A 15588-nucleotide genomic window follows, 5' to 3' on the forward strand; every position below is an offset into this window, starting at 1 on the left:
TCCCTAGGAGTCTATTTGTATCGATTACCTCAAATACTCCCTGTAGTTGCATGGCAGTCGAGATTAGAAAAATAAAATATACAAGCACGATACCCACATGTAAAACCTTACCAAATTCCTTCATCCAGTTCTCATACTGCTTCAGATCTGACTGTGATACTGAGCTTTGAATCCGCGACACCGCAGTTTCAAAATCTTCTTTGGTTGCTGGCGACTCCAACTCATCTAGTTCCACCCATAATGAGTATCAAATGTTATTTTCAATACAATATCAAGCATAGCTGAAACAAAATCACCATAATTTACAGCACTCTGTATTGAAACTTGATAACCCACTAAAAGACATAAACATACCTTTTGGAATGATTTTAATTTGGTCAGGAGTCAATCCACGAATACGTTTTCTCATACTCATCATACTTGCATCGCGACAAATCTATCAGCAGTGGTTTTTAGTATGAGTAGCTTACATGAGTAAAAAGCATAGAAAGTCTCGTAAACTTACGTTTGTAATATCAGCTCCGCTGTACCCATCAATTTTTTTTGCAAGGTCTTCAAGATCTACATCGTCGGCAATTTTGATGGACTCGAGGCTGAGTTTGAGCAACTCCCTTCTGCTGTTCAGATCGGGAAGTGGTATATCTACCACACCCAAAAATTCAAGGTAAAAACACACGTCAGTTTTAAAGTATACCAACTGCAAAACAAACATATACCGATTGGCTTACATATACGCTTTTCAAGGCGTCGTCGAAGAGCCTCATCAATATGCCATGGAAAATTTGTTGCAGCAAGAACCATTACAATTCCATCTGACCCCTCAGGAGTTGTGCGACCTGCAATACTGCTGATACCATCCATATTCATGAGAATTTCTGATTTGACTCTAGTGTGAATAAACATTCAACAAATAAGTCCATGAAATCAAGCGTCAAAAAATCATAACAGTTGATTGAGTATATACCTTCGACTGGCTTCATGTTCAGACCCCTCACCTCTAGTACTACACAAAGAGTCAATTTCATCTATAAATATCGTGCTTGGAGCATAGTGTCTGGCCATTTCAAACAGAAGCTAACCAAGATTATGTATAAGCCATGATACGCAATTAAAACCCAGCAAACTTTGCACAGATGCTTCCCAAATTCACAATACTTACACGAACAATCTTTTCAGAATCACCACGCCATTTTGATGTCAACATGCTTGCAGTAACATTGAAAAACGTCGTTCCACATTCCTATATCGTTCTCTGTTAAAAAAATGCAGATATTGCCATGGGTGAATCACACTTTTAAAATTTACAACTTACCGTAGCAACTGCTTTTGCCAAAAGCGTTTTTCCAGTACCAGGAGGTCCTGTCATTAAAACTCCTTTCCATGGTCGACGAATTCCCTGAAAGAAATCTGGCATCCACAATGGAAGTACAATAGCTTCCTCTAGCAATGATTTTGCCTCGCGAAGTCCTGTGATTGAAGGCAGCAAGTTACAAAACAAGCATTCATGCAAACCACATACATTGAACATCAAACAAGTATATTATCACATACCAGCAATATCTGTCCAGCGAACATTTGGTGAAGTTTGTAAAATATCACGTTTTATCATCTCGACCAGCTCCTTGTCATATCCAGTGCCATCAAACCTAAAAGATAAACAGCACACATGGGCCAGATAATCAGTCACGCTAAAATGCAAAGCACGGCATTGAAATATCTAGTATATATTCACTTTCAATCTTTCAACGTACTCTGGCTTGGCGTTTTGGCCACCATCAAGTGCGAGTTCCTCGCTATCAAGATTTGAATTGTTGGAAAGCTTCCGCCCTCGTCCTCGCTTTGTATCTACTGCTTGATCAATTAAATTTGATGTAGATCCTTTAGACTTTCTTTGTGCCGGGCGACTTTGCACTGGAGATGAAGCTGCATTGCCTTTGGATGACGTGCTGGGACCTTTTATATTTCTGTAAGTATTGAAAATGTATTGTATATCTAGTCAATCAATTATGCATATACATTGTAATTTTCATACTATGTTTTCAAATAGAGTTTCCAACCAACAAAAGTAATATTGTCATGTGTAACTTATAAAAAAGCCACCATTCATTGGCAACACTATATTACTTACAGTACTGAAGATCGCTTGGTAACAGATTGAAGTACCGGCTGCATTATTGGTATCAAGAGATTAGCATGCATTGTCGCACAATATATCCGGATCTGTGTTGCTTTTGCAACATGTGCTATTTACACTTATTTTACCTTGGATTTGACTGGAGCAACTCGCCGTGTGTTGGGCTGTGTAGTAATAGACTGGTTTCGAGCCCATGATGGCAGATCTTCCTCACCTATATGCATGCCAATCCATAACATGGTTCTAAAATACTGATTTCAACCCTAAATTTTTGGCAGTATCAATCAATTAAAATCTCATTCACCTCCACGTTGCTTCTGAGCAAGCATTCGTTTGGATGGCGTTGGATTTGGAGTTGGAGCTGGCCAAACATCTTTGTCGTATATTTCCTGTCCATCATCCATAATTGAAAATGGTTTTGCACCAGATGTATCCGATCTTGCCTATATATATTGCGCCAGACGACATTGTTAGATTTAAGCGCAAAAGTCCAAGTACATTGCAAAAAATAAACTGAACCATCAATACATTTGATTCAGTTGAAACTATTTGGTTGTACCTTGAATTTGGATAGCTCTAAAGAAATATCTTTGATAACCTTGAATTCTGCCATAAGTTGCTCCTTAGTATCCATCCATTTATTGCACTGCTCCGCATCTGCAAGCGATTTGGCATGGCTGATGTTTAAAAGTATATGTTTTATTGAACCAGATTTAAAATTTCAAAGCTTAAGATGTGGCCTTACTGATGAATAGATTGTAGTATGCCTTCGAAATATAAGAGTGCGGTATCATAATTGCCCATCAATGCACACTCTCGACATATCTGCAACTCTAACAGATTGTGTTCAATAAATGGTTGTGGTATTAGTTATCCAGCCGAGTGTATGTTTAGCATCAAATAGTATAGTGTTGGATTTAAATCTGCAGCTCTGCGTTATAAGCTGATATGCATCAACAATACCTTCAAAGCAAGCATGACAGACATCATTCAACATGTGTATTAGTGAATATCGCATGTGATGTGAACTCACCGGTAGGAAGTGACTGCATACTCTTGTGTGGAATCATAGACATTCGATGGCAGTATTACTATTGTCCGATTATGATAAAGGTTGAACTTGTGTAAATGTAGAATTAAATCTAATTATAACTGTATTCGCGTAAAATGAAACACTGCAGTCACTATTTTGCTTCAGAATAAATGGCTAATATTCGTTGTTTTCTTACTAGAAATTGGCCGATTCTTGAATCAATACAATTCTGTCCAGTAATATGGGCTGTTTATTATATACTTTAGCATTCTTATTCAGTGATCCATTACGTGAATCTGGCTGTAACTGGCAACAGCATTATAGATTAAAGTAGGCTGATGGCTATTCTCTACATAAATAGTCAAAACCGTGTTTACTATTCCAAATCCAAATGTGGGTCTTGGAATGTGGTCTATTAAAACAGTATTTATAGTTTTACCAAAATCTATTTTTTCAGCTTAATTGTTTGAAAAGTTCGAGTTTAAGAGCAGTCAGCTAGTCTTTGTAGAAACTCACGAGTCCCCACTTTATTCAAAACAAATATACATAGACCAAAGGGCTCATAGCACATTTTCTATTTTTTAAACCATTTCAATATGTCTTCTGACGAAGTTATTCGGCATATCATTTCTGATATTACGACAAGGTCTTCAAATGTCCTCAAGTCGCGTAAGATAAAGGCGACAGATGTCAAACCCAAGTCCACCTTACAACAAACAGTCAAGCCAGTAAAATACGATGTAGAATTCTCAAACGAACCAGTTGAAAATGAAATCATGAATTTAAACAATCAAGACTATCAACCTCAAGAAACAGATTCAGACAATCTACCGCCATTACCCAACGACTCGATAGTTGGCCAAAAGGATAGAGAGACGGAAAACACGCTTTCAGCACAAGCAAGTCCTCCTAAAGTTGTGTCGCAAAAGCACAATTATGAGCATATCAAACATATATTTTTGGAAGGTATACGCTCTCAAATCATCTCCACCCATGTGTCAGAAACGCTCGCTGCATTTTTTATCAGAGCAGTCGTGCTTGATCCCAAAAATGCATTCCATATAGAAAAGGAGCTATCTAGAGACGAAGTTTCTCGCCTGATTGACGTAAGTAATGATATAAATCTTACTAGTCGTTTACTTGTCATGAAGTTTTATATACTGATCTGGTATAATGGGCACTGAATAGCTGTGCGTGGAGAAAATTGTTTCTGAAAATGATCCAATTCAAGAAACCGTTAAAATGCAAGTATATTTTGATACAAACTTTCCAGCTCAAGGTAAGTTGAATTAATTATTGTGATCAAGATGATCCAGATTTCAACTTCAAATATTCTGATAGGACAAGATACAGTTATTTCTCACACTCATAATATTGAAAATTATTGATGTAGATGACTTTCTGCACAGAGAAAAGCTTACCAGAATTGAGTCATGCTCAAACATGTTGCGAGAGATTCTAGATGCCAAATCCAAAACAATTCCAGCTTATGAAGGTATTCTCAAACACAACTCTCCTGCGTCATAGTAAACAAAAATAACAAACCATGCTTTGAATTTGCTACTATAAATCTAGCCATGTATTCCAAGATTGTATTGTATGTTCTGCTTCGTGCACATGTTGGAAACGCAACAGATGTTCGAGTAGTTCGCGAAACTACAACTGCACTTGAGTCTGTATTCCCTCAAAGCGAGCTCAATGCATTCATATCCCTTACGCGAACTGAAAAAGAAGCTCAATTAAACGGTCTGGCTCAACTTGTGACGGGTATTCGCTTATTCAACAAACAGCTTGGAAAAGGAGGCGAATCCATTGATAAACGTGGGTTCACATCATTCCAATTGTATAGATTCAACCCCAAGATTTAAACTGATGTAAATTGTATACATTCATCAACTTTATTGGTACTGTTAGTTCCTGAGCTGTGTGCATTGGAGCTCAGAGAAATATCTATTTTGCTGCATAATCACACTCAGCAAACCGAACATCTTGTTCAACAGTATAAAGGTAACAATGCAGTCAATAATCTACACATGATGATATCTTGACGAGTTTTGATCCAACTGTGCACATTGCTTGAAATAGCCGTGTTGGATTATGAAAATTCTACTCCCGACTCTGAAGTGACTCCAGAAATTGCCGAGCGTGTCCGGTGTGCTCTTGTTTTTCGACGGCAATATCTTGTTTATTTGGATGCATTACAGGTAAATCATAGTCTACCCACAAGCCATTGCTTTAGGCTAAACCGTGGATAGTTAATGAAACCACAAAGTTTTGATCTAAACTTAATTACACTTCAATTATTCGGATTTGGGTCAATTTATGATTTGGTTTAGGAACAAGTTTCAAAAGCTAGACAAATGCTTATTTCCATTGGAGAAAAGTTTGATAGCACAATGCAAGAGCTCAAGGCAACATGTAAATCAAAGACTGCCGTACCGGTTGGCCAAGTGTATCCGCAATTCATCATGATCTATGATCTATGGTCCAATTGGACGGATGAACTCTTTTTGCTTGCATTTAAACGTGGTATTCTCGATCAGCTAAACAACTACTCCATGGTAAATCGATTTGCCGAGTTTGATCATACATACCAGTTTTGTTACATGAACAAAACTCGACTAATTTGTTTGATTGCATCTATGCCATGAATTTGATATCAGTCATTTACTGTAGAGATACCATCACTTGTAGATACATTAAGCATGCAATTTCGTGCAGATATTGAACCCGAGATACTTCCAGGTAATGCAGTGTCCAATCAAAAATGATTTTGCTGATGAAACTAATAGCGCTTATAAACTATAGAGAACGAAGTGATTGAAAAGGCTGCAGTTACAATGGTATCAATAGCAATGGTGAATAAAACCGTGGAAGTTATTCACCCAGGAAACACCACTCAGTATTACAAGCTTCCAGTAGAATATGGCGTACGTGGCTTAATTGTATATCTTTGCAACTTACTGTTAGTAACCAACGATTGTTTTTGATCTAAAAGGGATTTTGTCCATATTCTCTTGTTACTCGAGATGGGCTTGTCGTGCCTGGAGATAAAAATATTGGAATGATCCGATACAAGGATAAGCTATTTTCATTTGCTAACCTAGAATCTATGGTTGGATTTTGCGAGGCTCCAGAAAGGTATGAATAAGTGTGTAATGTTGCTACGATTGTAGCATTAGACTCAATACCAGACTCTAACATTCACTCGAGCAATTAGATACATGAGAACAGTGATCGATATGGCTAAAGCTAACCCCGGATTTGTTCAGCTTTTGCATTTATACAACTATTTTCCTACTGTCGAGGCATTGGAGCGGGTAGGTCTGGGCTGAAATAACTCTTGTCTAGTTGAATGACTATGCTCGACCAGTTCGTTCAAATCGTTTAAATTTCCAACAATGAATACTATTTGTCTAGGCCAAATCGTATACCCGCCAACGCTTGCTGGGTCAGATGCCTATTGTAGCAGAAATTGGATGTCAAGTAGAAACCCACATTGTAGAAACTCAGATCAACTCAAAGTACCACTGGAATGAATGGGATCTTCGCCGTGAAGCACTGATGCTTGTAAATCTCAAAGACAAGCACACTCACTCTACTCAAACTGCTTTGAGTCACTTCCGTCGTGAATCGGAAACACAATACTATCAGCCTAAAGACTCGACCACTCAGACAAAAAAGACATCCAAAACCAGTATGCCGCGAAATGTGGTGTTTTATGCTGGGCTGAGAAATAGTGGTAAACCACTGCGTGGAAATATGTATGCCTCGCCTTTTATGCCACATGAAAGATATTTCAAGACAGTAAATCTTACTGTCGATCATGATGGGAGTCGCGTACCATGTGGTGATGTATTTGGATTGAAAAATGTTATGCCACCAATCCCTAATCAAAACACCAAAGAATTACAACGCAAATCTACTACGACCGACTCTAGTACCAATCTGTCAAATTCAATCTCTTCTGTCAAGACATCGATACAGAATGTGTACAAGAGTCAAACTACTTTTGAAAACACATCGAATAGACCACAACATATTCTTCAAGAAAGCCAGAAAAGTTTAGCTGCATCATTCAAGAGAGCCTCTGTGAGTACGAGTGCGTCTACTATAAGCAGTGTATCTTCAGCTACCTCTGAATCCACGATTAGCAGGAATACTGAGATGAAGAGCGATGAAAGTATCGACAACAAATTGTAAGGCAGTATCAAACAGCCATGCCAATCAAATATTACTACTAATAGACAATAAATACAAATCTCTGAATCTCAAATGGGTTTATGGAATATCGAATGAAAGAAGCAGTTTTATCTTGCTAATCTTGAGAAAAAATACGCGATGCAATATCATCTACAATCCAATCAATCCCAGCAAGAAGATTGTTTCCTGTGACAGCGCTGCATCCTTCAATGTGCCAATGATGGGTATTAATATTGTCCAAGTCCAGCATCTGTCAATTACAGTTACAATAATTTAAATCAATAATCTGCAACTATCGATTGGATGCAGAAAGTAAGGGCCGCTGAAGCGGTAAAAACAATGTATTGCTAGACAACCCACCTCTTTAATCTTCTCAAATGACAGTGCTGTTGATAGATCCTGCTTGTTCGCAAAGATTAAAAGGGATGCGCCGGCAAGTCGCTAAATATAACGGGACAATCATGGATGGATTTAACGCTCATACACTTGTACAAACTGGCGTGGTAATGAATAGAAGCACTATGGATTTGATAAATAGATTTACAATAAAAATTGTTTACCTCTTCCTTAAGAAGCTCCTTGAGCTCATTCTTACAGTCTTCAAGCCGATCCAGACGGTCGGCACTATCAACAACCCACACCAGTCCGTCAGTCTGTTCAAAATAATTTCTCCAATACGAACGGATAGACTTTTGGCCGCCAACATCCCAGATATTGAGTTTGTATCTACATATTGAAATGCCAAGCAGAATAGATTAGAACCATCGCGCATGGAATACTATGGAATGGACCCGAAGTTGACAATCTTTAATTTCTGGACAAAACGAAATTCTAGAGAGCAATTAACGAGTCCGATAGAGTGCAATGGATGGCTTACCCCTTATGTTCGATGGTTTTGATATTGAATCCCAGTGTTGGGGAAATAGTGGAAATATCCTCTCCATTGATCCGTTTTAAAATGGTAGTCTTTCCCGCATTATCCAGACCACTATGATCTTGAAAATATATAGATAGAAATGGTTCAGAAACAAATAGAATCAAGCATTCTGCAAGGTTCATCTCAAACTGCTTCAAGCTAATATATTATGCTATTCTTACAGCATAAGAATTCGAGTCTCCTTCTCCTTAGCCTTCAGTTTTTTGATAATTGTCAGCAGTCCCATTATTGCAAGGATTTTATGGCTTTTATAAATCTAAACTCGATTCGATTTGGTCAAGACAAAAGTCGAATGCCTTGGATTAACATGAGGGTTTGTTTGACATTTTGAATTTCAATATTCCGATTTCACTGCACAAATGGATGAAATATTTGCTGTATTGAAGCAGAAAAAGGCTAGCAAGTCCACATTACCAACAGCCAACTCAGCTGCACCAGGAAACACAGCCGGATCTTCCGACTTTAGTGGTTTAAAACAATCAAAAGAGCCTGCAAAAATAAACTCATGGAATTCTGGGTCAGCATCAAAAAAATCTAAAAAGAAAAAAAGTGTTATTGCTACAGTCAAGACTGGTATAATATCAACAGATAGCAAGACCGATTTAGAACCAGCCTTGCAAGGATCAGCATTTGAAACCACATTGGAAATCACCAAAGAGCCTGCCGTTGAAACAGTCGATTTTAGTGCATATCTAGCCGACAAGGCTAAACTAAAACAGACAATGCCTGTAGATGACGAGGGATTTGCAGATAGTCGAGGAAATAAGCCACGGGGTAATCCCAATATGTTTGTTTGATCTTATCTTATTTAGACTGCTAATCGTGTGTTTATGCAACTGCCAATACGTTGTAGCAAAAACTGACGATGGACTCAATATTTACTCTGCAGAAGAACTCCAGATTGGAAAAGGAGGAGGTATAGTGGTTTGCTATACTATAATTTTTTCAATTCTGATCTTGTCTGAGAGTCGAGAACATCCAGAAACAAAAATTGATACTAACTTTATTGAATATATTCCCAACACGCTGCTTGAATCCACCCGACCATTTACGATCGTGTACAGATACGGATCAATGCCCCTTTGATTGCTGGTGTTGCTTTTAGGGCTTCACTGGGTAGATTTTTAGACGCGAAGAGTATTGATACGATTAGATGGAAACACCATAACAAATGGACTGGGTCTGCTCTTCATTGTAATATATCCGCCATTCTTTTTTGGTTGGATATAGTAGGCATTTGGACCAGGAGTTTGATTTACTAATAATCAAAAGCGTGAGGCATTTTCAGTCAAATATATAATTATTATCTGCAATATTTTGGCTTTGAAAAGATGACTGATTGTAAACAAACTTATCGCAATACCTTTTTGAGACTCTGTGTGCTTTTGTGGTGAATACTTTGGTCCACTTTTTTTTACAATCAATGCTGGTTTTAATTGGTAATCAGCAGGGCCGGGCGTTTCCACAACTTTACTTTTGATACGTTCAGCTAAGCAGTTGGCTGTCAAAATTGTATATATTGTCGATTATTTTATGAGATGAATATATACGTAGAATGCATGTATTATCAAGTTACCTCCGGCTTTACTTAGTGTGGAATTTCGAGCAAGCTGTGCTACCGTGGGATTGGCGATCTGGGTATGTGAGTTATAGTCTGCAGGTCCTGGTGTTACATCTTGAATCAAAGGTTAGGTTCAAGATAAATTAAAGTTATGCTTTCGGCGACAGCACACCGTACTATGCAGTCTAGAAATGCCAGAAATACTCGGGCCTATTTGCTTGATATAAATACTTACCAATGGTTGTACTGCGCCTTCCTTTAATAGTCACTTTTGGATGACGATTGCCACGAATTTGACGATCTAGTGGATGGTATGCATTAGGTCCCGGAATATCATCACTTGGATCTGGAGAAAATCGTTGATTAGTCAAACCATTGGTTGAGTTTTATACTAATAATTTTAAAAAACGACGTTTATATTACAGGCTTGTCAAATAATAGTATGTAACATCAGGACTCACTTTTGCTTGATTTAGGTCGGGCACCAAGCGAAAATGTTGGTCCTTTGCTAAAAGTCAATTTTATCTCGGGATTATAGTCTGTTGGTCCAGGATATGGGCCAATATAATTGCTATCTATTTAAAACAGAATCGTAGTTAGCAACATACTTTGCGGATTGGGCACAATCAATGTCGACACACCTTGATATGGGATATTACGCGCAATGAGAGTATAATGCGGGCCACTAGAAATATTGGCTGGGATGATATAATTGGCAGGCCCGGGAGTTTTGAGAGCTATATTTTGATTATATATTAAATGATCACTTCAATATGTAAAGGAATATCAAGATAACACGGTATTTAAACCTTGTTGCCCGACATTAATCCTCACATTTGGTTTCCTTGTGCATGCCTTTAAGCGATGCCATTTTTTCTGATGCAGGAAGTTTTGGATAGTATTCATTTGGACCTGGCTTGGTATCTACATATCATAAACAGAGCCATAACAATGGTTGGAAAATATTTGGCATGCAACAATTTCAAGTTGAGCCATTATTCTATATATACCTTTCTGAAGAGACAGGTCATCAAGGCGACGCCTCATGGTAAACGATGGACCTTTAACAGCATCAGGAGGACAGCTGGGAATACTGTAGTCAAGTGGACCAGGTGTTGAATCCTCTAGAAATTCGCCAAAATATTTCCAATAAATATTGCATTTTAATTAAGCTTTACTTGAATAAAGCATGCACATTATACAGCAATACATACCAATCGTGAATGATTTTAGTCCAAAAGAATACTTTGGCTTTATTCCAGTTGGACCAAACTCTGACCTGGGCAAATACCTATCAGGTCCCGGTGTTTCATTTTCTACACAATTATAAACGCAAATGGTGAGATTTTCATTTCGGATGTTTAATAAACTATCCTGCTTACCAGAGTGTGAAAACCGTCCAGACATGGTATATGAAAGGTTATTTTTTCCAAATGCATTGTGAGTATCAGTATATGCAAATGGACTTGGAGTGTCGTTTTTGACTGAATGATTGCATCCATAATACACGCCGATACCCAGATTTTAACGTTAGATCAGCACATGCCAATACCATGATGTTTGAAATGCATCAAATACCTTTTTGATCGGCAAGTTTGTGTCCAAAACTCCAATGGGGTGCATCACAATACGGAAGTAAGATGGGTCTGACATCATATTTTGACGGTCCTGGTCCAATATTAATCTTTTCTTCCTTGACAGCTGCATGTTTTCCCAGAATGGAGTACTGCACGCCTGACTGATATAGCTTGGGTTCATAATCAAGTGGCCCTGGAGTTGGAACGGCTGATTATTGCACGACAGGTAAATAGAATACACGATACCCGCAATGAGTATTGAATGTATTGACATTTGATAATAGTTTAGTTTTGCAAGTATGAATTGACCGTCGGATTTAGGAATAAAGGTGTAATACTAACCTAATTGAGAGAGTGGACTCGTAGTAGAAATATATTCACCCATAGGTGATCGTCCCATAACACCTAGATTCTTGATGCGTCTACGAGCTTCAAATACATGTGGAGGATGGTCTACGTGTTGATTGTGAACAGATGTGGTCAACTCTGGAGCATGTGCCTGCCTACGCGATTTGATATTGACGCTGCTACGTTTGGAGTTGGTGGTGCTTTCTTCTATATAAGCTCCATCTTCTTCATGAGCAGGTGGTGTAGACGGAGTAATTTCTTCAGGCTCGACTGTATTGCCCTTCCTTGGTTCATTTGTATCGCTCTCGCGAGTTGCTGCCGCACAATCAGGCATGCTCTCTGATTTAGATGGCATATTCGATTCAATAGATAAATATCAGTAAAGTGTTTAATGATGCTTGCCAAGATTTTTATAACTAAAGAACAGTCGCATCTTAATTTTTTTGTAGAATCTGAAATGCCATTTTTTAAAATCAGACATTTGGTCACACATGATCATGGCCCAACTTGAGTTTCATTGATTTTTAAAACTAATATAGCTAATCATGCGGCATATTTAAAATACAAATATGCTTGCATGAATCTTGATAATATCAACGAGCCTTCTGATTGCGGTCTGAATTTATATTCAAACATACATGTACTGGCCCAGATTTAAAATCTAAATGGAGTTTTGTTACGAGACATGCTTACAGTGCAGGTTTTTGTAGCTAGCCAGAATACATGCATTTGGGAGCTAATCCAGTTTTTCTGGCATCGGGTGGGTTTATCATCACACAACATGTAAATATACGGCAAACTGATGCTACCACAAATACCATTTTGGCTTCATTTGATCATATATACCAGTCTCATATTGTATAAAAACTCTAGTAAATGATCTAGTCAATCGATACTCCGTGGCTTCTTAAATCCATTTTTGCTGTTTGAATCTCCTATTGAATCAAGATGTTAGGTCAATGAGTATAAGCAAAATAACGAAGCTAGTCTACGCTATTGCATTCAAAAACAGCACAACCATAGATATGCCAGGCTCATTTTAGTTTTGAGCTTACCTTGAGAAGCGATACTTGTGCTGCAGGACAGTCTCCGAATATGATGAGAGCCCAGCCAAGATTGGCGAGAGAATATGACCCAAAAGTAACAAGTAGCCAGAGTGGAATCTGCAGTTTAAATAAATGTCAGTGCATATGTTTGACTACTATCAGATGTTATATTCTTGCAGCTTCGTCTTTTTTAAAGACAGTCAAGTAATTGCCATTCTTTCATCAGACTATGCACTTGTTTCCAATCGCATATGATAGTGACAGAGTGTGGCGAGTAAATTGAAACATACTGCAGGGATAACCAAATCAACGGCTGGAGAGAGTTCCAGTCCAGGAAGAATCTGTGCATGGAAAAGCATAATCAGCCATATGCCAGCAAAGGCCACTGTTGACAGTGCAAATCTGAGTGCTCTTTTCATAAAGTAGTGTGAAAGTGAGGTTGAAATGTAAAATTGTAATCGGTGCTCCACAACCTAAATTTCGATACCAAGCCAAACCAATGTATATTTTTAATGATCATCCAGCTGTATCAAGCCTGAATGCTTATTTCTATTTGCAGAGCCATGCGTATGATCAAAATATTATTTTTTTAAACCATATATATCCAATGTTTAAACAAAATACTAAATATGCAAAAGTATCCAGATTGAATGGCAATGTTTATTCCTCCTTGTGTTCAAGAACTTCCTTGTGTATCTGTTTCTTATCCTTCTGATCGATAGTGGAAATGGCTGGTTCCACTACTTCTTTTATGGCAGTCGCAGCCACAGGTATCTGTTGGGCAGTACCAGTAGCCAAGGCGGGTGCCTCGGAAGTTTTGTCATCCTTTAACGCATCAATATCGCTTCCATCTTCATCAATCGAGTTTTGTTGCGATATATTTTCAAAGGTCAATGGCGTGGTGTCTATTACCGGTGGATCGAGATATGGTGGATCAAGATATGGAAGATCATCTTCGTCAAATATGTAACCGCTCTTTGCGTCCTCATTTTCCTCTGTTACATCACCACCAGTGAGACAATCTGCATTGTTAAGAACCCAATGTCGAGTATCGCCATCAATATCAAAGAAGCGAACAGGGACAGAATACACCATGATTTCAGATAGATTTGCAATTTTGACTCGCAGTTCAATCTGATGCGTGACGGTTACAAACTCCGAGTCGAAACTTTGGATTGAATCAATTGCCTTGTATTTGGGGTCGTTTCTAAGTTTGCGGTGGGCAGTTTCGACAATAACTGTCGTCTCTCCTCGCCATGGTTCAATCTTTTTGCTCACAGTAGTCATGAATTTCTTGAATCCTTTAGAAGGACGTTCAATCTCAGTGCTGTCAAGGATGCTCTTTTGAATGCACTGTTTATAACAGTGAGGCCGCTCCAGTGATTGATCGCGAACGGCACGTATTTTTTCAATCTGAACCAGATTGACAGTAACTCGGGCAATCGAGTGCTTGAACTCTTTTGGAATGAGAGAGATGATATTTACTTTGACTGGTTGGCCAATACCAAAAATGGTTCGATCAAGTTCAAACTTGTAATCGATGTAGTTGTCGGATCCTTGCATCAGCCTTCCGGTATTAGTATGCACCGATCGTGCAACAGCCATGGCATCCACTCGTGGGAAGTCAATCTCTTCGGTGACAGTATACACTTTTCGACTCGATATAAGCAGAATGGTCTGCAGCACTTCCAAGGTGGCTGTAAGTTTATATGATATTTTACCACCATTCCAGTTTTTTTTGGTGGTTTCATCAAGACTAGAGCTGCTGAAAGTCTTGCTCTTTTTGAGTGTTGCGCCTCCATCATTTTTTGAGGCAGTGGCAAGTTCCGTAGCAAATGCTTTTGCTGCATCTGCAGCAGCACCAGTTGGTGGAGGAAGCGATCGCATATAGCTTACAGGAAGAGCCTGTGCAATGTCATTAGGCACATCGATAGCAAACTCGAATGCTGGCGTACCTTTGGGCACCAAAATAGTTGGTCCTTTGCCCTTGATATCAATCTCAGGAGTAGAGCCTGTGGTAGGATCAAGGATACGTAGAGCACTTGAAAGAATGTCCTGCTGGACAACAAAATGGCCCTCTTCAGAGGAAAGAGCAGTATGAATCGATCCACGCAGCTCCAGAGTCAGTGAGAGTACTTTTGCGTCCTTGGTAGTCTTGAACGACACAGTGCCCTTGTATGCCATCTGGTTAGTGACACCCGCATATCCATGAAGAATAGACTTTTGACCTTGCAGTGGTTCAATGGAAAGATCGTCGATCATTTTATTATAAAACGGTGATAGCAATGTCCTGACAGTTTTACAATCGTGTTCACGTAAATGTGTTGCGATGTATTTATTTTGCGGTAACTGCTTCTATCTTGTTTCGAAATAGTCAATAGGCGACTGTTCGTTGTGCCTTCCTATTAGAAATAGATTGCTTCTTCAATCAGCATTTTCAATTATTCAATCCACAACGTTCATCACATGCTGCATGCAATCGAGCCATCACTCCACTTTTGGCATAGCCATCCATTGTGCGATCGACAAGTTTGAAGCCAGATATTGGTTTGACTGTTTTCAATAAAACTCGAATATGTTTGCGTTCTAGTTCAACCATCTCAGGAATGCAACAGTTGTTTTCATGTCTGTTACAAAAGGCCAGACAACCAATGAATCTATAGCACAGACTGTCCAATAGACTGACATTCATCATTTCATGAGTTTGGCAGTTTATGTAAAGTTTGTTGATCGAGTCGACATAACTATC

The 15588-nt window shown here is 38.7% G+C and overlaps 7 protein-coding genes across 7 annotated transcripts; 2 read left to right on the forward strand and 5 right to left on the reverse strand.

The window, feature by feature from the left end:
- Positions 1-29: 29 nt before the first annotated feature.
- BATDEDRAFT_84945 (uncharacterized protein) lies at positions 30-2953 on the reverse strand (the record flags this gene model as incomplete). The annotated part of the gene is made up of 15 exons (XM_006676314.1): positions 2880-2953; positions 2694-2811; positions 2439-2577; positions 2263-2348; positions 2129-2166; positions 1752-1964; positions 1552-1646; positions 1313-1467; positions 1160-1240; positions 965-1074; positions 729-886; positions 506-642; positions 355-436; positions 112-225; positions 30-40 (listed from the first exon to the last, which is right to left on the reverse strand). Exons 1-15 carry the CDS (start codon positions 2936-2938, stop codon positions 30-32), a joined length of 1596 nt encoding a protein of 531 aa, XP_006676377.1. The 5' UTR covers positions 2939-2953.
- A 693-nt stretch (positions 2954-3646) lies between these two features.
- BATDEDRAFT_34160 (uncharacterized protein) lies at positions 3647-7440 on the forward strand. The gene is made up of 12 exons (XM_006675706.1): positions 3647-4273; positions 4356-4446; positions 4561-4662; positions 4743-4988; positions 5082-5174; positions 5253-5371; positions 5504-5728; positions 5831-5912; positions 5976-6097; positions 6166-6308; positions 6388-6487; positions 6588-7440. The coding sequence occupies exons 1-12, from the start codon at positions 3764-3766 to the stop codon at positions 7368-7370; spliced, it is 2616 nt and encodes an 871-aa protein (XP_006675769.1). The 5' UTR covers positions 3647-3763; the 3' UTR covers positions 7371-7440.
- Positions 7441-7485: 45 nt separating this feature from the next.
- On the reverse strand, positions 7486-8533 carry BATDEDRAFT_8312 (uncharacterized protein; the record flags this gene model as incomplete). The annotated part of the gene is made up of 5 exons (XM_006674926.1): positions 7486-7620; positions 7731-7811; positions 7931-8096; positions 8248-8358; positions 8469-8533. The coding sequence occupies 5 exons, from the start codon at positions 8531-8533 to the stop codon at positions 7486-7488; spliced, it is 558 nt and encodes a 185-aa protein (XP_006674989.1).
- Positions 8534-8666: 133 nt separating this feature from the next.
- Positions 8667-9393, forward strand: BATDEDRAFT_85892 (uncharacterized protein; the record flags this gene model as incomplete). Its single annotated transcript, XM_006676025.1, has 2 exons — positions 8667-9081; positions 9161-9393. The coding sequence occupies 2 exons, from the start codon at positions 8667-8669 to the stop codon at positions 9391-9393; spliced, it is 648 nt and encodes a 215-aa protein (XP_006676088.1).
- A 38-nt stretch (positions 9394-9431) lies between these two features.
- Positions 9432-12148, reverse strand: BATDEDRAFT_85359 (uncharacterized protein; the record flags this gene model as incomplete). The annotated part of the gene is made up of 12 exons (XM_006676315.1): positions 9432-9565; positions 9671-9808; positions 9884-9982; positions 10104-10214; positions 10330-10443; positions 10510-10605; positions 10703-10792; positions 10879-10992; positions 11083-11184; positions 11251-11352; positions 11447-11653; positions 11788-12148. 12 exons carry the CDS (start codon positions 12146-12148, stop codon positions 9432-9434), a joined length of 1668 nt encoding a protein of 555 aa, XP_006676378.1.
- Positions 12149-12674: 526 nt separating this feature from the next.
- Positions 12675-13258, reverse strand: BATDEDRAFT_85358 (uncharacterized protein; the record flags this gene model as incomplete). The annotated part of the gene is made up of 3 exons (XM_006676316.1): positions 12675-12728; positions 12849-12956; positions 13130-13258. 3 exons carry the CDS (start codon positions 13256-13258, stop codon positions 12675-12677), a joined length of 291 nt encoding a protein of 96 aa, XP_006676379.1.
- Positions 13259-13499: 241 nt separating this feature from the next.
- BATDEDRAFT_22068 (uncharacterized protein) lies at positions 13500-15101 on the reverse strand (the record flags this gene model as incomplete). The annotated part of the gene is made up of 1 exon (XM_006675396.1): positions 13500-15101. One exon carries the CDS (start codon positions 15099-15101, stop codon positions 13500-13502), a length of 1602 nt encoding a protein of 533 aa, XP_006675459.1.
- Between the last annotated feature and the right edge of the window lie 487 nt (positions 15102-15588).

Source organism: Batrachochytrium dendrobatidis (assembly GCF_000203795.2).
Source record: "Batrachochytrium dendrobatidis JAM81 unplaced genomic scaffold BATDEscaffold_1, whole genome shotgun sequence".
Classification (NCBI taxonomy): domain Eukaryota; kingdom Fungi; phylum Chytridiomycota; class Chytridiomycetes; order Rhizophydiales; genus Batrachochytrium; species Batrachochytrium dendrobatidis.

Bases quoted from the DNA above. Each gene is read 5' to 3' on its own strand.
- BATDEDRAFT_34160 (XM_006675706.1), top strand. From the start codon at position 3,764: ATGTCTTCTGACGAAGTTATTCGGCATATCATTTCTGATATTACGACA. The intron at 4,989-5,081 runs GTGGGTTCACAT...TGGTACTGTTAG, and splicing joins AGGCGAATCCATTGATAAAC to TTCCTGAGCTGTGTGCATTG. The intron at 6,309-6,387 runs GTATGAATAAGT...TCGAGCAATTAG, and splicing joins TTTTGCGAGGCTCCAGAAAG to ATACATGAGAACAGTGATCG.